The sequence below is a fragment of the Heliconius melpomene genome, chromosome 11 (genome assembly GCF_056956725.1).
Source record: "Heliconius melpomene rosina isolate 202511_hmr_F chromosome 11, ASM5695672v1, whole genome shotgun sequence".
Taxonomy (NCBI): domain Eukaryota; kingdom Metazoa; phylum Arthropoda; class Insecta; order Lepidoptera; family Nymphalidae; genus Heliconius; species Heliconius melpomene.
Genome location: NC_140399.1, coordinates 5,830,241 through 5,853,361, shown reverse-complemented (window position 1 = coordinate 5,853,361; position 23,121 = coordinate 5,830,241). Strand labels below are relative to the sequence as shown.

The window sequence follows — 23,121 nt, the reverse complement described above, 5'->3', positions numbered from 1 at the left end:
AATATTACATATACAAGCAATTTCTGTTCAGTAAAAAGTAGTAGTAATAAATTAATTGCTAAAAATAAATGATCGTTTCACAAATGTGAATACAAAATATAAGCATTAATTGGAAAATGTTAAAAATTTAAAATAACATAGATAATAATAATAATGGCTCAAGAACCTGTGGCATCAAGACCTTCGTTATTTCATAACACCTGGAAGTTTTTCTGCGCTGCTTATTTTTAATTATGTTGTTATTATTCAGTCTCCATGTTATCCTGTTTTTAATAGCTTCACGCAGTATCCCGCACTTTACAGGATAGGGACCCGGGAATAGGTTTCCAGGTTCCTTCTCCGTAGCACCTAACATAACACCAGAGTGTTAAGACACTCCGTTCCTATTAAAATACTTCCGTACTGTAATTTCCGCCGAATTCTGGAGGCATTGCGTGTTGAGTAGCAGAACCTAACGCCGCGCTTTACCTGGTTACGAGCGCGCGAGCAAATAAGAACATTAAATATGTCATTTACAAGGGTATGAATTGAATCCACAACCTACAGCGATTACAGTCACACACTGCTACCCCTGCGGTACCACTGTCCTCAATCAGTATCAAAATAAGGGGATGAATAAAAATACTAAATAATTTAGAATAATAAATATTTATTTTCGACATACAAAAAAGAGACATAACAATAAAAACTCTAACACTTACAGACAAACAAAGAACTAACTTGACTTAGTAGTTTCTAAATACTTTTGCCTGGCAATATCGTGCAATTGGCTACTCATATTTTCTCCAGTCTCTTTCACCATTGAATTAAGTAAGCTATCAGGATTAGAGAGAAGCAGATGCGGGTGATCGAATTCTGCTACACGGCCGGCGCTCATCACCAGGACCCGATCCGAATCCATGATGGTGTTGAGACGATGGGCGATTGTTAGTACTGTACAAGTAGCGAACTGGCGTCTAATTGTCATTTGTATAAGGGCATCAGTTCTGAAAAAAATAGGTACATATATTGTCATCAAAATTATTGTAATATATTGAACACAATCCATATCAAATAAACAAAAAAAAATCAGCTTCACGCTGTATCAAGCTCACAGCAGGATAGGCAGAGGGAACGTAGTGTTAAGACACTCCGTTCCCCACTTTCTGCCGAATTCTGAAGGCATTGCGTGTTGAGTGGCAGAACTCAACGCCGCGCTTTGTCTCGACACCAGAGCGAAGAAATGGAAATATAAATGTAAATAAATTTCTCTAAGTTTCACTTCCTCGAGTGGGGATCGAACTCACAACCGTAGCACATCAAATAAAAAAAGACTAGTATAAGAAGCAAACGTTCTGAAGTAGATACTACGCCAAGTAACTTTGGCAATGATTCTATCCATCAGTCGACGATAACAGGCTGATGATGATGATGAAGATTTGGTTTGTTTTTTGTCAAATTTTGAATATGGTATGAAACCGATAGAAATATTTAGAAATTATGTTGCGAAGCTCAAGCAAAACAACAGCTGAGCGCTAGCGATTTTAATAAAGGCATTAATAAACTAATCCTTTAAAGTATTAAAACAATAGCATGATAGCAAGTGCCAAATGTAACAAATCACTATGACAAGCATACATTGCTTAAGTTGTATGAAAATAAAAAATATATATCCTTTTATTTTTCTATTTGCTTAATTATTGATGTCAGCAGAGTACGTACATTAACATCTACAGTAAATAACAGCTTTACATAATCATAAACGAAAATTTATGTTATTGGCATTGTTTTTTTTAAAGCCAAAATAATTTACAAAATGCTTTAAAGCAGTCTTAAATACCAGTGTATAAAATATAAAAAATAGAAACCTCACTAAAATTCAGGTTCTTCTCACTAAAATTCCCATAATCGAATAATGGAATAAATTCTCCCAAATAATAACGAATTAACTAATCAACAAAACATATAATAATAAAATTTAGGCATCGTTGAGACACTTGAAGAAATGAAAATATTTGTTAATATTTTCATTTCCTCCCGGTAGTTGGCTATTTCTTTCAAAGATATTTTAATGTTTAGAACGAGGAAAAACATTTAAAACAAAGAAAAATCATTAATTAATAATTAAATGTTAATAAAAATTAATCAATAATTAATTCATAATTTATTATTATTCTATAAAGAATTTAATTAGGTTGAGTTGCTTATTTGTCTATGTTATAATTACAAAAAAAAAAGTAGTGGGGGGCATCACTAACTCGCGCCTTCACCCGATTATAGCAATGTCAGATAAGTCAAATACTCAAATTCATTATTTTACCAAAATATGCAAAAGACATATCAATTAATAGTGTAAGGGAAAGTGTTATTGTAGAGAAAGTGCTCTACCAATAGTATCATAGGCCGAAGTGACAAAGGCTATACAAAAAATATACGATTTAAAACCACAAAAATAACAATGAAAAATAATAAAGATATATATAATAAACACTTTAAAGAGAATAATGAATACATACAATGTATGAAACATATAATGAATGTACTTAAAGTTGTTTTATATATAACGTTTTTTATAACGTTACATAAACTTAAATCTTAGTTGCTTCAACTTAGAAGAATGATTTCTTCTGTGTTCCAAGAGACCGTGGTCGCAAATATTTGACATTAATTTCAGGTTAATATTGACAGACAAACAAAATGATCCTTAAAGGCTTACGTATTTTTGTATTCCGATACGGAACTCTAAAAAACCTCAGAAACTATAGAACCAAATATTTAAGCAATAATTTATATCTACCCCCTATCTTACATAAAAGAGTAGATTATAAGGAAGTATAATATTTTATAAAGATTGATTACTCACTGCGGGTCAACGTTAGCCGTCGCCTCGTCCATAACGAGTATTCTATTGGAGCGCAAGATGGCGCGCGCGAGGCACACGAGCTGACGCTGGCCAACGGAAAAGTTTGATCCGCCTTCTGTTACCATGTAGTCCAGGGCCGGTATCGCATCTTTAAGTTCCACCTGGTTTACGGTTATATATAAATAATTGGAGGTCGTTGAGATGCAGAGGTACGAGGGTATGACTGTAACGTGAAACTTGTGGGTTCGATCCCCACCCGGGGAAATGAATTATAATTTATTAATATTTTCATTTCTTTAATCTGGTACCAAGACGTTGAGTTCAACTCATCAGGCAATGACTGAAAGAGATGGAAAAAATTCGACTGAAGGTGGAGAATGAGTGTCTTAACACTAGAATCCCGGGAAGAAAGGGACGATACGGTGATAGAGGCACTGATCCAAAAACTTGAAGGCGTTCTGCATAAGCCAGGCCAAATCTAAAATTCCACAGCTATATAAATGTATAAAATAATTATATCAAAGACAATTATATATGTAATATACTATAATAATATATGTTAAAAAAATATATATATATATTGTCGGTAGGGGTCTCATCCAACCCCTCTAGTTTAAGCTCTAGATATAAGTACAGTTCAAATTGTCCCAAAATCAAGTACGTTAAAAAAAAAAAAAATCTTATAATAAAAAAAGGCACGGGCAACTATGCGCCCGTGGATGTAGCTTTTAAAATAAAAAAAAAAAAAAAAAACACTAGAATCCCTCCGTCTACCCAGCTATATGCGGGATACAGCGATAAGCTGATTAGAAATAAAAAAAATGTTTTAAATATTATAAACTGTTATCGATCCACCTTTCAATATTAACCATAATTGTTTGATTAACATTCTTAAAATCTATTTTTATTATATAAACAACATAAACTTCCTATTTCGGCAGACATATTTTACATAACAGGTAGGTAGGTATGTACAAACATTAAGCGAAACTACCGATGGCGCAGTATTTCGTAATTAAAATTCCAGTAGGGCTTGACATTTGACCTCTGAAACTCGTATCACAAACAACGAAAACTCTGGAATTCATATTTATTTATATACTTATTTACTATAAATATTACGAATAATAGAATAAAAGATTAATGGTACATCAAATAATAATGGCCGGAGTATCCAAATTGGTTTGTTCTTTAAACTTAGTTAGTAATTTAAAACTTAGTTAATGTATCATTTACACAATATATAGATAATGATGAAATTAAATCATTAAATTTATATAATCGAAAGGCATCATTCATATCGGTATTTATAACATTTCCATATATATTACATTACTAATAAATTAATTAAATATTTAAACAAATTCAAAAATATATTATAATGTTATATACAAACTATCTAATAGTAATTACACTCACTTGTTCCAAAGCTTTCCATATTTCATCGTCACTGTACTGATTGAAAGGATCGAGGTTGTAACGCAACGTTGCAGAAAATAATACAGGCTCTTGAGGTATTATGGATATTTTCGATCTAAGCTCCTGCAAACAATTATAAGGAAAATCAGTAAATCATAACTTAAATTAATAAAGTAAATAAAACATTAAAGTGTTTCTATTATAATTAAAAAATATTATTATTATTATTTACAATATAAATTTATATTTTCATGAGTCCCGCCACTCAACACGCAATGCCTCCAGAATTCATTGGAAAATGGAGAACGGAATGTATAAACACTAGGTTCCCTCTGCGTAACCTGCTGTGTGCAGGATACAACGTGATGTTAAAAAAAAGCATTATTACTTTTTGTAACAAACTAAATATATATATAGAGTTCTCCTTTTCAAATTATGCCTACCTATATTTAGTACAAAATAGGCACTTGTTTAACATAATTTGTAAATAATTTTGCTGTCAAACGAGAAATACCTGCCCTATCATAATAAGATTCGCTAAGTAATCGTAGAACGGTGGCATAATGGTATATTAAAATATTTATAGAAAATCCACAAGAGCAGATAATAAAGGTATTTTTAAGTTGTTTAAAAAACATTATTATCTAAAAAAAACAGCTAGTTCAGTGCAATTATGTGTGCCATTCTATTTTCCATCTTCTGCGGTAATCTGGAGACATTGCGTGTTGATTGGTTGAACTTAACGCCGCACTTCTCGACACCAGAGCGAAGAAATGAAAATATCAATTTAAATAATTATTTCATCGTTAAATTAAATATTTATTTAAATTTATATTCGATCGAGTGGGAATCGAATTCACAAGCAGTCGCGTTTACAGTCACACCTTTGCACATGCGCCACGCCTGGCCTCAAAAATTATATACTGGAGTCAAAAAAAAATCCAAGTTTCACTATAAGCAAAAGAAGTTCAATGAAATTATAGACTTATTACCATAAAATATATAAGTTATAATTACCTTTTTAGATATTCCGCACGTGTCGATGCTATCGATCCTAATGCTACCTTCGATGGGGGAAAGTCGAAAGAGCGCCGATATTAATGAAGACTTTCCCGCACCTGTTCTACCCACGATACCTACCTAGAGAATTTATTTCTTATATAAACTTATATTACACAGCAATTGGCACCATTATAGGTAGGTTTGTATACACTTAAAAATGAAAAATTATTTTCTATACCTTCCAGCCACTATTTATAGTGAAGTTCAAATCGACAAGAACAGGTGCATCTTCCACTCCATATTTTAAGCTGACATTTTCAAAATGAATTTGTCCATCTGTCGGCCAATTTTGTGGAGGACGAGTCGCTGAAAATATTCATTTTTATTGAAAAGTATTGAATTTACTTATGTATGTATGTTACTGTAGAGATATTGAATTATTGAAATTTTTACTTCATGTGCTAACATTTAATATAATAATTGTTTATTTTTACTGAATACCAACTATAATTTTAACACGGTTCAGTTTAGAAGATACCAAATTCTTACAAATTTACATTGTGCTCTACAATTAATTAGCAAAAAAGTGGTGAAGATATGACCTCAAAAATATATCAACTCACGACCATCTTCCATATTTTCCTCGGCGGGAAGTTGAGCATACTCTAACACACGCTCAACAGACGTCATATTCCCTAGCAGCTCAGCGGTGACTCTCGCCGCCATTTGCAGCATCATGGTCAACGTCATGGACTGACTCACTGCCAGTCCCACGCTGCCTACCGGTATGAGGGTTCCTGAGGGATTTTTGCGTATTTTATTTTATTTATATAAGTTTACTTTAGATTTGTAATTATATATAATCTGTGGACATATATTTTCAAATGATTTTCGAAAATATCTGGTCAGTTAATGGGACTTCTTACTAGAAGCAGTTTTTGGGTGAAAGTAGAACGAACCATTCATCTTCAAAGACTTTTCACAATTATAATACTTGAAGGTTTTGCAAATTTAATAGTAATGTTTTCTATTATTACAGACGTTAATTTTTTAATTATAAGTAATAACTTTAATGGTATATTATAAAATAAACATAGTAAGTTCAGCAAATAGATTTATATTAAAAACATTAACACACATATTAGCCATACGTACGTAACGTGCATAAATAGTGACTATCATTAATCATTATACATTTTCCTGCTCCTAGGCAGGATTTAATTTTACGAAGCTCTTGGTAAAACTGGATTCGTTAGTTTTTTTATTTAAATAGTTTTCAAGTGGATTAAAAAATTATAAAATTATTAATCAGCTTCACGCTGTATCCCGCACACAGCAGAGTAGGCAGAGGGAAGCTAGTATTGAGACACTCCGTTACCCACTTTCTATCGAATTCTGAAGAACCTTATTATTTAATAAATTACTTAAAATATTATATTTAAAATTATTATAATACGAAAATTATTATTTAATTAATTCTTTACTTACATTACTACAATTAACTTACCAAAATCGATTAAAAGGAAGATAGCAAGAACAACTCCCAGATAAATCAGACATAAAATATCTAAGAGTAAGGAAAAAGCATTTGATCCTCCTAAAAACGTATAAAATGCACTGGAATTGAGATCCTGAAAATATAAACATCATATTTTACATAAATATTTTCTTTTATTTCCCATACAATGGTAGTTTAAAAACATTAAAACAAGGTTATCATATAAAGGAATGAAAGACTGTAATAGATATATTATCAGTCAATAACATTTAATTAATGTTTGATAAGATACCTGAGCGGAGTCGAAGGTACGCAGCAATCTGTGCTGTGAGTCCGAACTCCTAATGGTTGAAAGTCCTGATATTGTAGAGTTTATCATGCTGAACACTGGACTTTTCGCTGTTAAAGAATAAAAATAATATTGAAAAAATAAATAATAATCCGTCGTCGAGGCCGTCATGGCGCAGGGTGCAAGGGTGTGACTGAACCACGACGGTTGTGGGTTCGATCCCCACTCGAGGAAGTGAAATATTTATTTACGTTTATATTACCATTTCTTCGCTCTGGTATCGAGGCAAAGCGGGGCGTTGAGCTCAGCCACTCAACACGCAATGCCTCCAGAATTCGGCAGAAAGTGGGGAACGGAGTGTCTTAACACTAGGTTCCCTCTGCCTACCCTGCTGTGTGCGGGATACAGCGTGAAGCTGATTTTTATTTTTTTAACTTCTTAGACTCAGAGATTATATATAATTTGTATCACAAATACTTACTAGTACTTTCCAATCTTTTAACAGCTTGAGCAGCATTCAAGTACCACCTTAACAATAATAAAAATATAATCAAGAGTACAACAGTCGGTATGAGGGTCCAGGGAAGAGCCAGGGCATTCAAAATAAGTACGCTTAAAACAAATAGATACATTTGAATTGTCTCTAGCATGCTACGAGGTAAAAGTTCATCCATAGCCCCCATGTCTTTGGAGAATCTGTTTAGGACGCGACCTGTTTAAGAAAACGATCGTTAAGAAAATATTAAAGAAATAATTTTGTTGTTTTGTTAAAAATAGAACAAAGCTATTTATATTAATATGATTTAAACATCACATTTCAACATTGTCAGTGGAACTGGAACGCAGTTATATACATGTATTTTAGGTTCACGTTGTATCCCGCATACGGCAGGGAAGGCAGAGGGAACCTAGTGTTAAGACACTCCGTTCTCCACTTTCCGTTGAATTTTTCGAGGCTATCCCTATTGAATGGCAAAACTCAACACCACACTGTTGCCTTGGTGCTATATCGAAGAAATAATAATATGAAATATTTCATTTCCTCGAATGGGAATCGAACCCACGATCTGTCGTATTTATAGTTACACGCTTGTGCCTCAGGGCCTCGACTGGTCCCCAATGAGTTTATCTAATCAACATAAATGAAAAAACAAGCAATGCCTCCAGAATTCGGCGGAAAGTGGGGGAACTGAGTGTCCTAACATTAGGCTCTCTCTGCCTATCCTGCTACAAGCGGGATACAACGAAGCTGATAAAAAAAGTCATCGTCACCCACAGGAATATGAATTAAAATAAATATGTACAATCACTTAAAAGTAATTTACAATCAGCCAATCTTGGGGCTTAACGTGATGACATCAAATTATTTTCAGGTGCGTATAATGACGTTCAATGACTACATAAACATTGAACTTATCAAATGTTTGATAAAAACAAAGAATGCAAATATACTTATTTATTGAATCTGATAACTTTGATGCTCTTAGCATGCATCACTGCTGTTAAGCTTGCACAAGACAATAATTTCCGTTTATAGAGAATTATTGTGAACATTTACATAATTATAAATTATAAATTACTATCGCAGAATAAACAATACAAAATTATTATTTTTTATTTGTTACTTACTATGTAAAAGTGTTTCGTTTGTTTATAAGTTACTGTTGTCATTTTTTCTATGAAATCTATACTTAACAAAATTGTAACTGTGAGATATATAAAAAAATGTTTTTGGAGATATATAACAATATTATAGAACCCAAAACAATTATTTTTACTTTTTTTTATCTCTTTGTTAGTTTGTCAGAAACAGCCTAAATGATTTAAATGCATTTTTTTTTTGAAAAAAAAAAACATACATAACATTTAGTGTTTTTCGGTTCTTAAACAGAAAATTTACTTATTATGAAACTAGCGATCCCCTCGCGACTTCGCTGGCTTGAACTACGAAACTATTAATTTACTAATCTTTTCAAAAGCATTACTTTCGTTTTATAATAATAATATCATTTTAAAAACAGTATCTCTACCTATAATTAATAATTGTTATCTTTAAATTAATAATGCTATTAGAACACAAAAATAATTCAGGTCCCTTGATAAATATATCTGTAGTTCAAGCGGGCGAAGCTGCAAACGGGTCACTGGTACATTATATGTATTTATTGTTAAACAAAAATCAAGCAAGCATAATTAATTAAAGACTAACATTTTCATATTTTCAACCACTTACCTGAAGGATTTCTATCGAAGAACCTCATCACTGCTGTAAGCAAGTTCTTAAACATAATATTATGTAAATTTTGTGAGGCTCGCATTGTCATCACCACGAAAGACAGTATCCTGGCATGGGTCATTATTATTATAAATAAAACTGCTGAGCCGTAGATCCATAGATATTGGCCCGTCGTCAATAAGCCTACTTGTGTTCCGAGACTTGTATCTTAAACAGCAAAGTTAATTTAAACATTAAAAGTAAAAGAAATAATTTAATTTAAATTTTATTATTCATTTTATTTTACCTGGTTCTACTCCTATTGGCAATGATGTTTCATATTCATCCACTTGATTTGTCCTGAAATATAAATTATAGCTTAAGAAAAGCTTTGAAAGTGAATACATATATCTTTATAAAAGTATTTATTTAACTTAGCTTACCAATAACTTAGCCAGTAGTCGGAAAACGTAGCTCCAGCTTGGGTTAGCAATAAACAGAATATAGCTCCCATCACTACTAGCCAGGACTGGACAGATTGTATATAGTGTTTTATCACTGCCCATTTTAGGTTTCCTTTAGCACGTTCCTCTGCCTCCAGTACTTGTTCTTTCTCTTCCTTTGGCTTGTCCTCACTAACAGACACTCTTGATATACTTTGCTGTAATACTGGTTTACCATCGTCCTTTAAAAAAAACACTAGTTATGTAGGTATATAACATAAAAGCTATTTTTATCAAATCAACTCAAAATATTTTCAGTCACCTTATCAGTATTTTTCTCGTCATCGTCTTCCTTATTACTCGACAAAACAGAAGAAAATTCTATTTCTGATTTAACCAAATCCTCATATGAACCCATATTCTTAATTGAACCCTTTAAAGAAAACAAGTTTTCATACAGTTTTTAAAGATCCTTTTAATTTCAAGTTCTTAAATGATGCAATATTTTTAAATACCTCATTCAAAACAATAATAAAATCTGCGGCCTTCAGGAAATGTACTTGGTGCGTAACTAAAATACGTGTTCGTCCCCTTAAATACCTTTGTATACATCCTTCGAACAGCTGCCTACCAACATTAGCATCTACAGCTGATAATGGATCATCTAATAAATATATATCAGCCTGAAACATTCCATTGTACAATCACCAAAAAATTATTAAATTTTAACTAATAATACAAAGAAAATTTAGAATTTATCATTTTAATCCAGGGTGTGACTGTAACGCGACGGTTGTGGATTCGAACCCCACTCGAGGAAGTGAAATGTTTATTTACGTTTATATTTCCATTTCTTCGCTCTTATCGAGGTAAAGCACGGCGTTGAGTTCTGCCACTCAACATGCAATGCCTCCAGAATTCGGCAGAAAGTGGGGGTGGGGTTTTACTTAATGACTTAATCGGACGCCATCTGGGCTAAATAGGTTGCAATATACCTAAACTATAAACTTTAATGAACATAAGTTACAGCTAAGTTGGTGAAGATATTTGCATATTTATGTCGAAAATTATAATTCTGTGATTATAAAACAAGACGAATAATTATTTTGTTTGAGATTAATATTATACTGCTTTCAAACGCGGCTTTGCTTGCTTAAACTTATTTTTATATTAAAGTCAAAAGAGGACTAACTTTTTAAAAATATGATCTTAATAAATGTGTTCAAATGAAAGTGTCGTATGATCTTTTTAATACCTCTAAGAATATGGGTACAAGGTTTCATAGATTATCATAGTTGAGTAGTTTTCGCGTAACATATAAACTTACACTCACATTTATAATATTAGTATGATAATCATTACAAAACAATATTTTCAGAATAATAAATGTTAATATTTCAAAATTTTCAAGCCACAAAATCCATTATATGAAGTCTGTGACATTTAATTCACCCCACACTCGTAACTTTTCACATCATAACGTTTCACACCGCAAAGCCGAAACAACATGTATATACAAGTATACTGACTTCATACATTTTTCACTTGTATTTCTCACAATAATATGGACACTTATACAAGTGCTCATAATTGAATATAGGGTAGACCGATTCGAACCGGATCATTTTTTTTGAAAATGAAAATCATATTAAATAATACTATATGAAACTTTTATTGGCTAAATAGTAATCATTAACAATCTAGCTGCGAAAAAACATAATAAAAATATAATTACTCATAAATTCTGTAAATAATTAATACAAAACCCACCAGATCAAAAATATCCAATTAGCTCCGGAAAAGACATATAGCAGGGCAAAAAGAACCTTATTTACATACAGTATTCGCCATTATACGATCTTTTCCGCGTTTTCCACTTTATTTACGTCATTTTCGAAGAAGTAAGCTAACTTGATATATAATTATTTATGAAATTTAATATTAATATATTTTTTACCATACTCACTTGTCTATATATGGCCCTTGCAAGATTAATTCTAGCTCTCTGCCCTCCGGATAATGAAACACCTCGCTCTCCTACTAACGACAGGTCACCGTATGGAAACTGCGTGAAATCCGGTGATAACGAACACACTCGACAAACCTTATAAAAAAATGTGAATATATTAAAAAACAAACTGTAAAGAGGATTTCGTGAAAAAAATATAACATAAAATATAATAATATTCGTAGACAGATCCAATTACTATGAAATTTAAATGACATAGATAAGTAAGAAAATAAAATTATGAATAGAATAAATATATCTTAAAAACATGCATTTTAAAATAATTTATCATTGTTTACGAATTTTTATTTAACACAAAAATATAATAAAGTCGATAATAATTGAAGGTTACATTATTAAATTGTTTAATTAATTAATTAAGAAATAATATGAAAAATGTTATGTAAAATAACTTCCGATTCCAAAAACATAATGAAATAACTAATCAAAATAAATACATTTTCTTGTGCCTTCATACTATTTATCTATTTAAATTAAAAGAGAAGATAATGGGATATACCTCTTTATATCTGGCAACATCATAGGGTAATCCAAACAAAATATTTTCTCTGACTGTCGCGGGGAAAAGCCAAGATTCTTGACATGCATAAGAGACACTGCCATTAACGCTCAAATTTCCACTAATTACGGGTAGTTCACGAAGCAATACTTGCAATAGTGAAGACTAAAAACATAATAAACAATAAAACGTAAATTGATTGAACAATATATATATTCCATTTTATATATAAGTATAAAATATACATATAATAATTTACTTTCCCAGAGCCGACCGGCCCAACGATAGCGCAAAGCTTTCCTTTCATAATGTACGTACTAATGTTCTTTAAAGTCATTTCTTCGGTTTTATCCTTATTAATGTTCCAAGAAGCGCTTACAGATGACAGCTCTACTATACGATCTGGTAAATCGTGTAATGGCAAACGTGAATCAACTAAAGAAAATAAATATAAATTAAAAAAATCTATAAAATAAATGTTTTAAATTGTCTATTTCAATATTGTCTTATTAGACAAAATTATTATTATAATATATTTTATTAATTATATCCATTGAATTAGTATAATTTAATAATATTTTTTACTAACTCTCTATCTAAAAATAACATGTAAAGTTAGATTAGTTTCAAGTTTTATCCAGGCCATACAGTATCATTATACGTAACTATCGGTAAAACCGGTTATTGAATATTAACAAGAAAATAAAATTCTAACACCCTTTAAATATTTAATCTTTTAAATATTGCTTACCAATGGACGGTCTAAAAGTGTCTGTTGCAAAATATTTCTGTGCAACTATTGAATTGGGACTCATCGCGGTTGGTTTTCCATTAAAACTGACAGGAATAATAGGCTTTTCAAATTTAGTTAAAACCGATAAATCTTCTCGTTCGTCTGAAATAAATCTTTATATTTATTTAAATCTTTATATTTACATTTTAATTCTCTAAATAACATGTAACTTACTTACCCATTGTGAGAACGTTTTGTATGCGTGTTAATGAGACATTTAGTTCCGAGAGACTTGCTATGGCAATCGGTAAAATAAAGGTCAAATTCATTTGCACAATACTGAGAAATACTTTAATAGGGTATATCTGAAAAAAAGGTTGTAAATGTTGAATTTTCAACCACAATTTGTTCCAAAAATAAATATAATAGTGTATTTAATATATTTATGACTAGTGGGCCCATGCGGGGCTACGCCCGCTGAAATAAAAATATCAGTAAAGAAATTAAAAACTAAAGATTCAGTTGATTTAGTAAAACAGTTGTATAAAATAATTTTTACGGCAATTAGCTAATTTGTCGAATTACTTTAAATTGAAATAACCCTATGTTTTCGGAAGCTTTCCCGAATCTAATATCAGAGCATCTAAATCGGTTAAGCGAGATTAGTGATTACAAACGCACAGACAAAAATGTTAAAAATCATTGTTTTGGGTTCAATTACGTTAATAAAGGTTCCCAATAACATTTTTTTTAAAATATCTTCCAAGTACAAACACCGACCCTCTTACGAATTTATTACAACAACACATACCATATCAGCTCTAAGCAACATTCCAGACAGGATAATAGTCAAGGAAGTGATGAATAACGTACTGCGTTCTGCATACATCATGAATCCTAAGAAAACACTTCGAACGCAGATTGATTTTCTGAGAGCAGCTAGTTCGAATTGGCGAGCCATTTCTACTACGGCCTGAAAGGACTTTTCCCACGCGTACATTTTGATTACCTGTTGCAACAATACTTTTCTTTACTATGTGGACAATATTAGTTCATATCTATATATTTTATATATTAATATCTCTATATAGCTTACATATTATTAACATTAACACTTTCTTTCTTATATAAATAAAAAAAGTCCACTAGATAATATCTCTATGGAACAATATTAACGATATATTGGAACGATATGTGATACTGTAACATACGTTGTCTTAACATAGTTTACAACGAGTAAACTGTAAAATTAATATAAAATTATAAAGCTTTCTCTATATTTAGGAAATATATACAATATGTATTTATATATGTAGTATTGCTGTATTTACTTACCTGAATACCGTTTATTATTTCCGCCATTAACTTAATACGCTTGTCAGTCCTTTGAGCTACCGTTCTCCTTATTACAGCCGTAAGCTTCGTTAATGCAGCTGAAATAGATTTCTTATATAAAAACGAATATAACATAGATATACTAATAACATAAAGTTCTATAATTTATACCTTGTATAGGAAGAACCAAGAGGACCACACCAAAGAGACCTACAAAAGGAGCGTAGCCACCAGCATCGTATAGGAAGTATAAAACTACTGATAATTGCAACGGTACCAACCACAAATAATGCAAGAACATAAAGGCCATGTCAAATCTCGCTATATCGTTAGACAGAAGGTTTACTATCTTGCCTGCTGCGATTTCATTAATAGACGTCTGGCTCATTCGTAGTATCTACAAAATGAAACATATGTAGAGGATTCGAACTTTGAAATACTACTCTTTAATTCGATTATATATACAGGGTGGAAGAGGCAGCGCCCCTTTTACTGAAACTGCATATAGGGTAAAATATTTCAAAAGAAATTAATCACGGTACCTCAACAGTTTGGACGTAGGATTTTTTTTTCATTTCAAGATTTTTATCCACACCTGTATTTCGTGTGACGCACACATAAGTGTGCGACGTTGCCGCTTTGACAGGTAAGTGTGTGCGTGCTTATATTATACTTTACAAATGGTGTTTTATTATAAAACGATAATTTTATTATTTATTTTGTTTGAAAAAATTACTTTTTACTTTTTGGGAATTAATTTTTTTCTGAATTATTTAGGCTTAATAATTAATTAGGCGTTTATTAGGCTATTATAGAGTAGATAAAACTGTGGTTTCATTTAAAGTGGTGCTGACAATTCCACCCTGTATATATATTTTTTTTCATATATCTATTTATTTACAAAGAAAAGAATTACCTTTCTATATATAAGTGATGAACATGCCACCTTCATTTTTAAGCTAAAGCGACTTACAAATAAACTATTATGATGTTGTGTCATGAGAGATATAAAATTTAGAACAAGCATTCCGATGGCATAATAGCCGGCCTCCAGCTGTGTTATAGATTGACTGGCGTTTGCAGACCAGTAAGTCAGTAATGTAGAAAAAAGTAAAGGCTGAATAGTTCTGAAAAAGCAATTTATCTTTTATATTATTGTAAATCTAAGTATTAAAATATTTTTAAATAAAGTCAATGTTCGTGTGTGTTAGAATATAGGATTTTACTTAAAACAAAGCTAAATTAATAATATTACCCTACTTAACCAAGAAGCTTGGCACAGTAAAGGGCTTGATTTCAAGTTATTACGCTTATCGCGCCAATTTACACAAATCGAAGTCAATTAACTAAAGCTGCAAAACTATTCCACTAAATAAACGACAATAAAAAATCTATAATAAAGGACCCTTTTATTGCATACCCATATTAATAGGAAAGCATAAAAATCTTAGCCTGTCATCGTCAGAAGTCCGCCAAATTGGATATAGAGTGGTGACGTCACTTTTCATTTGACACCCATATTGTAGGAATGGAATGGAATGGAATGTATTGAAAGAACTTAATCCGCCATCTTGGAATTACCGCCATATAAGATTTAGGAGTAGAATGACGTCACACAACTTCCGTACATAGTGATACAAACTAAACATGTATACTAAATTTCAGCAATCAATTATATCGGGAGAAGGACGAAGAAATCTTTTTAAGATTTAGTTGCAAATATATAAAATGTATAAATACCTGGCTGTAGCATTTATAAAAAGCAAAATAGCACCGGGAGAATAAGTCAACCAATATGCTCTCCTTAATGCTTTCCAAAGAGATGGTTTACGATTTTCACGGCAAGCGCGACTATATTCCGCTAACCAATATCTACAATACGATATAACTTAATGTATTTTTTAAAAAGAAAATAAAGCAGTAATATTAACAGATTTAAATACTTAGGTACAAATTACTATTATTTTTAAATTATTATATTGAGAAATTTTAATAAAAACTTTTATAAATGGCCTTCCCACATATGTTTACATACTTCAATTTTCATACCAAAAATATTGGAATTTGGACTTTTCAAAATTATTTACAAAATCAATGCAAATATCAATGGATTAGAGAATTTTATGTTCATAAATAAACTACAAAAGCAACATGCAATAACCAATTACACTTATATTATTATTGATTATTAATGTTGATAACTATGAAGATATATGCTATAATATTTTAATATTGCTCATAGATTATCAAATAATAAAGTGTTATTTTACCTTTCTAGCTTTTCCCCAAGTTTCTCAGAATCATATTGCTTAGTTGGAACAATGAGATCTTTTTCTTCCACATCCCTTTTGTTACCTTTAAACAGTACAGGGCACACCCAGCAAATGAAAAATTTGGATATAATATTTGGCTTATTACGTTTTTTCTTCGCATCCGATTCCTTAACGTCATTGCTTTCACTTTTATCCATAGTTATAAATTCATATAAATTAAAATATGTTTATATTTGTAGCCAGATGAAAAAGTTATTAAATTTTTAAAAAAGTGTTGCTTTGATAAACGTCTGGGGTACTATACTACTAGGCTAATCTGCAAAGCAACTGATAATGGTTATAATCAATTTGTTATTATAATATACAGGCTGAGGCGTATAAACATGTCCATTTATAATAAAAAAAATAAACTATAGATAAATTAAAAAATATATTATAATATAGTTTCTTTAAGAATATTTTTATTTCAACTAATTAAAAAACTTACCAGAATATTTTTTTATAACTTTTGTTGGTTTTAATAATCAACTGTGTAACATATACTTTTTTATGAATAAATTCTAAATAAAAATATAATTATTAGATATAGCTTTTATTCTTATTAAGGTAATTTAGAGGGAACTATTTCGTTCCATTCTAATAATTTTGAAGTTTAAAAATCACCATATATATATTTAGATATGTATAGTTATAATTTCGTCATTATTAAAAAAAAATAGTTGATATTAATAAATAATCCGAAATCTTAGTTTCAATTTAGTTTATTTATATACAAGTACATTTATTAAAAGTGTGTTAATAGTAATGGCACAAGTACAATCATAAGAAATTTAGAAAATAAAAATATTTAGATCAATATTTAAAATGAAGCTAAAACAAATTAGAAAAAATTAGATTTGTATTTGTTGTTGGTCACAAAACTCGTCTGAGTGAACTGGACAAATTCGGGAAGAAAACGTATCACACGTACATTTCGATTCAATCATTTTTTTCTCAATATCTTCAATTAACATTTTTACGTGACAAACAGGAATCCTTTTACATTCACATCCTTCAGACGTTGCATCTAAGTTATTATTTGAGTATACAACGTAGCTCTCCTTATTATGGTTATAGAAATTTTCGGTAGGAAGTTGCAAAGACTCATAGAGCAATCGTTTGTTGCTTGCATGTTCTGAGTCTATACTATATTTGTTGGCATGCAAAAAGCGTTGTTTGCTCGAACCATGACAACTACTGTCTTTATTGCTTGTACAGACCTCGGTTAAATGATTGTCAGTAGAACTTGCAATATTCTTGAAAATTTCATATTTTTCCTTGGACTTTTTTAATACGATGTCCTTATAGTATGGTGTACAGCTTCCTTTATCCGAAAAGGTAACAATTTTAAGCTGCTTGCTAGAGCTAGAGCTATGGGATGGTCCATTTATATTTATGGGTTCTGATTTCACTGTTTGTAGAACTTTAGACATAATGTATGATATATTTTTAGAGCAACGATCATTTGCAGCAGATTTCCACAAATAGTCAATTTTTTTGTAGCTGGCATTAATCATTGACATAGCACATCGGCATTTTCCTAATGCGCGATCGCACGAACAATTTAGTGTATAACCAAAATAAGGATATTCAAAATTATTTCCACTGATATCAGTTTTAGATTTTGTATTGTCTGCACTTAACAAAGCTGATGACGTGGTCTTAGGTGACTTGGACATCTCATTCTTATCTTCCAAAAAAAAAGTTGGCTTACATTCCGTATATAAATTAACGAAAACTTCTGTATCAACATAATGTTGTACAGCATTTTGACATTCACAATCAGTTACATGAACGTTTCTTAAATCACAAGAAATATTTTTTTCATTTGTATTTAAGTTTAGTAATTCCCTACACAGAACTTCACATGATTTGTTCTCAGCATTGATATGAGAAGACACTTGACAACTGATATCACTTATACTTTTTAATTTTTGGTTATTATTATTATTTTCATCTACTTGTACAAGTATATCTGTGAGCAGTTGTCGAACGGGAGAAGTTTGCTTATCCAATTGCGTTTGATCAAAAGTGTTTCTGTTATTTTCAAAGATATATTTTCCTTTTAAACGCTGAAAATCATTCTCAATTAAATCACAAACTTTTTGTAAAATTTTAGGAACTGGAGATTTTTCGTTTTGATCCTTGGACTCACAAGAACACTGGACCCGTTTAATTTTTAGTTTTATATATTCTTGTAACAAACCATAGGCTCTAGACCAAGGTACATCATTATCATTTGATCCTGAACATGAGCAAGTAAGAGGGTTAGTACTTTCAGAAATAACCTCCTTCACCTTTTGTAAAATAGAAAGTAACAATTCTCTTTCTTTTAGATGAGAAAATTTACATTTACGCTGGAGTTCATATAACTTTCCTTTTAAGTGCTCTTCTAATAAATTAAAGACATTTATCTCTAAATCGTTTGAAATCGAATTTTCTTTACAACAAACACACTTAGATTGACCATTTATTTTTTTATTAGACGAATTATTTGTTAATGATTCAATTTCAAATTTATTAGTTTTTACATTTCGAAATAAATCTCTATTCTTATAATTGTTTAAGTAACAACGTGACTGTGATTCTTTAATTGGACTATCTGTCGTCAATATATTATTAGCCTCATTATTTTCATTAGTATCTTTCAATGTCACACCTAGAAATTTTACATCAAATTTGTCCGAGGAAATTATTTCTGATTTATTTATAACATCTTGAATGAAGGAATCTATAGGTGAATTTAGGCCTTGTTTATTTTTTTTGTATTCGCAACTACCAGACGGAAGTCGATGTAAACTTAATGAATCATTTTGTGATTGTTTTTGAAATACAGGCTTTATATTTTTTGAAAGTTGTTCTTTTAATTTATTATTTTTCTTTTCGGGATATTTAATGCATTTACATTTAGTTTCAGAATCGAGGCACGTATATAAGTCATCTGAAGATATGTCGTTGCCGTAGCTATGGTCAAGCCCGGTAATCAATTGTTTTATTTTACATTTGCAATTATTTTCATTACTTCTATCTAAATTTATTTCCGCTATATATTCAGATTGCGTGGCCAATGGTACTATATCTACACAATCAGTTCCTTTATTATTAGAACTATATGCTATGACGGAGAAAATGGGAATATTCGTTCTACTTTTAGTAGTGTGTCTTTCAGCATTTTTTTCGATTATTTCACTTTTTACTGTTTTTAAATTCGCTGGTATTGTAAAATAATATTTCTCATTATTTTTATCTCCATCAATTAAATTTTCTTTATTGCCTTTTGTTTTTTTTAAATGATCTAGTAAGTCGTCTATAGATCTGTTAGAAGGTATTTTATGAAAACATGTATCACTAGGACATTTATATTCTGGAGCCTCATAATAACCCTTAGAGCTTGAAAACATCATTGGTTTTGATTGTTTCAAGCTAATTGTATTAATTATATTATGTTTTGACAATTTTGATTTCTGTACTTTTAAACTTTTTTGCTTTTGGTTATGTGATATTTTATTAACAGTCTTTGCTGTTTCACAAAAGCATAAATTAACAGCAAAAGACTGTTCTCTTTTTCTGAAAATTTTACCTGGGCTTTTTTCTAAATGGCTACTTCGCTCTTCAAAACAAAAACTTGTTTTTTGGGGACTTTTTTTCTTAGCAATAGATTCATTTTCGAGATATTTATTGCCCTTTAAATCTTTGTTAAACGATTTTTTGTTTTTCTTTTCATCTATTTCCTTATTACATTTAGTGTTTTTGTTTAATAAGCTCATATTTTCTACTTTCTGAAAACCAACAAAAGCTATATTTAAGGAAAATATAACGCTATAAATATATAAGCTATATTTAAGTCGTGGCCCAGTGGCACAAGGGGTTGACTGCAACGCGACGGTTGTGGGTTCGATCCCCACTCGAAGGAATGAATTATTATTTCTTCGCTCTGGCAATAGTCCAGCGTTGAGTTCCACCCTCAACAACGAAGTGTCTTATCACTATGTTTCCTCTACCAACCCTGCTGTGTGCGAGATACAGCGTGAAGTTGATTTGATTTGTTTTCAAATTAAAATGAAGTTGCTCGTTTTAAATAAATGTTTAATAAAATGAAATAATTCAATTATTATTTAACAAAAACGATTATTTTATTATCTACATACTTGCTTGAGTAATAGGTCAAATAGCAAACCAAAACATAATACTAACTACTAAGTAGCGTCATCAATTAAATCTCTGTCTTTTACTAACCGCAGACTTCTGAACTATTTTTGTTATTTTCTCTTCCATCTGCCACAAGTCTTCTTTTTTGATCGATTCCTATTTAATAGAAAAATACTTTTTTTATTATCTTTTTCAAATTCACGCTGTATCCCGCATACAGCAGGATATACAGAGAGAATCTGTTGAAACACTCCGTTCCCCACTTTCTGCTGAATTATGAAGGCATTGCGTGTTGAGTGGCAGAACTCAACGCCGGGCTTTGCCTCGATACCAGAGCATAAAAATGGGGTACGAAGTGTTTTAACACTAGGTTTGCTTGCTGTGTGCGGGCAAAAAAAAAATATTGCCCCCGAGTGGGAATCAAACTTAACACCCCACACGCACGCTTGTGGTCCTGCGCTATGACGCCCTCTAGTTTGATTTGCTAATTTGCCAATTTGCTATATAAATACGCTGTAAGCGATTACTGCGGCGTTGTATTCCGCTACTCAACACGTAGTACACACTTTATGCCCCAATATTTCATTTCATAAAATCGAATACTACCCACGGCGCACATAAATCCATAATTGAATTCTTTGTTAATTTGTACACTGTTATTCAGAACAAAACGAGAAGATTACATAAATAAATCTCAAGGCTAAACAATGCCAGTTATGCTAAGTTGGAAAATCCATGTTTCTCTTATGCGCAACCATGCATAATCTCGCATGCTAGCATTTGGGAAAACAAACAAATAACTTTTCGCTAAGAACACAATAATTATAATTATTTGCAATAATTAGCTTTTTAGAATTTAAACAAAAATTAACCTTAAAAAATATTACGTAAAAATTATAACAAACAAAATAATTATCTAAATAAAGATAAGCTAAAACTGATTATTAGTCATTTCCATGATAATAAATATTGCCAGATGGTTAAATGAGTCACACAATCAATAATAATGATATTTTAAAAAAAATCCTTTTAAAGTGTTTTTCCATAAGTGGTGGGGAACCCACGCCTCTTGGAAACCGTATAACCAGTCTGAACTATTGTGACTGACTGAAAATTATGCAGGGTGCTGCGAGGAACTATGAAAGACCTTGAATGCTACCTAACAAAAAAAAATTGAAAAAGATAAAAGATATTATAGGAAGTGCTACTAAAATGTTTGTGTGACATGCCTTAAGATAAATATTAGATAAGATTTTTTTTCATTTCTTCTAAACTACTTGCTTAATTTCCTATATCCACTTTATCCTCCTCCTTTTTTGTCTTCCCATCACTACTAAAAATACTTTTTAGTGGTTTAGTTTTTATTTTGCTTGACAAATTCAGGAGCGAATTGAACCTTAGGATATTTTAAGGTAATTCTCACAATATAAACAACATGACTGTGCTTACATTATTGTCGTAAAGTAATAGCATTTTAATCTACTCTAGTTTCGTCGAGAGTACTACCAGCTATTGGCAGAGGAATCCATGGGGCGCATTTCAACCCGCCACCGTACCATGTAAAAGATAAGATTTTACCCATCCATCCAAAGAGAGATGAACCATCAAACGGTGAATCAGAGAATTATGGTGCTCGTTAATCTATCTCTATCTATCTAGTAATGAAATTGACAATAAAATTTAAATTTATAAAAAAAAACTTTTAACGGTCAAATTTTATTTCGTATGCCAAACGCCATAACTAAATTATTAAATACCTTTTTTAAATCCTCAATTTGGTGTCTTAATTGAGTGACATCTTGTATGGTACGTTTCAAATAAGTTGGTACACTCCCGTCGTTTACCTTTCGAGTGTTGCTTATATTAAGCGGTGCTTTAACAATACAAGGGTAAGCCGCCGCTGAAAAATGTTAACTATTATTATATTAATACATTTTTGAAGAAGAATTGATAATAGTTTTTTTTTTCTTAAAATAATATATTTCATTTTGTGTTACAGATAAAATAAGCTTAACATTACGATAACGTCCAATATGAATTATTAATGAACATCCAAAGAATTGTACGCCTTGTATAATACCTAGTTTACGTGGAAACATCCACCTCCAATTCCTTCTAGATTGTAACGGAACATATTACGGGCAATTACTACAAAAGGTCATAATCGATCGATCATGTTTATTGCAAGAATACAAGGAAAAAATTATAAATATTTACAGTTAGAAGGAAAATATTGATTCGTAAGGACGCAATTGACATAGACTAAAAATAACAAAGGCAAATATTTCTAATATCTGTATATGCTTATATAAATGTACATTTTATATAAGCCCCGATTGTTGATAACATATTAAAA

General features: G+C 31.0%; 2 protein-coding genes across 2 annotated transcripts; both read right to left on the bottom strand.

The window, feature by feature from the left end:
* Positions 1-629: 629 nt before the first annotated feature.
* LOC146534585 (ATP-binding cassette subfamily C member 4-like) lies at positions 630-16,908 on the bottom strand. Its single transcript, XM_085192876.1, has 25 exons — positions 16,575-16,908; positions 16,045-16,176; positions 15,221-15,431; positions 14,476-14,701; positions 14,305-14,402; positions 13,781-13,978; positions 13,208-13,334; positions 12,988-13,131; positions 12,496-12,671; positions 12,237-12,401; positions 11,675-11,812; positions 10,224-10,391; positions 10,031-10,141; positions 9,709-9,950; positions 9,573-9,625; positions 9,284-9,493; positions 7,532-7,762; positions 7,054-7,160; positions 6,771-6,894; positions 5,887-6,060; positions 5,502-5,629; positions 5,279-5,401; positions 4,262-4,384; positions 2,843-3,003; positions 630-986 (listed from the first exon to the last, which is right to left on the bottom strand). Exons 1-25 carry the CDS (start codon positions 16,772-16,774, stop codon positions 716-718), a joined length of 4,041 nt encoding a protein of 1,346 aa, XP_085049002.1. The 5' UTR covers positions 16,775-16,908; the 3' UTR covers positions 630-715.
* A 420-nt stretch (positions 16,909-17,328) lies between these two features.
* Positions 17,329-20,927, bottom strand: LOC146534584 (uncharacterized). Its single transcript, XM_085192877.1, has 2 exons — positions 20,811-20,927; positions 17,329-20,395 (listed from the first exon to the last, which is right to left on the bottom strand). The coding sequence occupies exon 2, from the start codon at positions 20,381-20,383 to the stop codon at positions 17,468-17,470; it is 2,916 nt and encodes a 971-aa protein (XP_085049003.1). The 5' UTR covers positions 20,384-20,395; positions 20,811-20,927; the 3' UTR covers positions 17,329-17,467.
* Positions 20,928-23,121: the final 2,194 nt, after the last annotated feature.

Excerpts from the sequence above, each read along its gene's own strand:
- LOC146534585 (XM_085192876.1), bottom strand. The coding sequence starts at position 16,774 with ATGGATAAAAGTGAAAGCAATGACGTTAAGGAATCGGATGCGAAGAAA. Across the intron at positions 7,161-7,531 it reads TAAAAGATTGGAAAGTACTA|CGAAAAGTCCAGTGTTCAGC; the intron begins GTAAGTATTTGT and ends ATTCTTTAACAG. Across the intron at positions 3,004-4,261 it reads TATGGAAAGCTTTGGAACAA|GTGGAACTTAAAGATGCGAT; the intron begins GTGAGTGTAATT and ends ACCGTAAACCAG.
- LOC146534584 (XM_085192877.1), bottom strand. The coding sequence starts at position 20,383 with ATGAGCTTATTAAACAAAAACACTAAATGTAATAAGGAAATAGATGAA.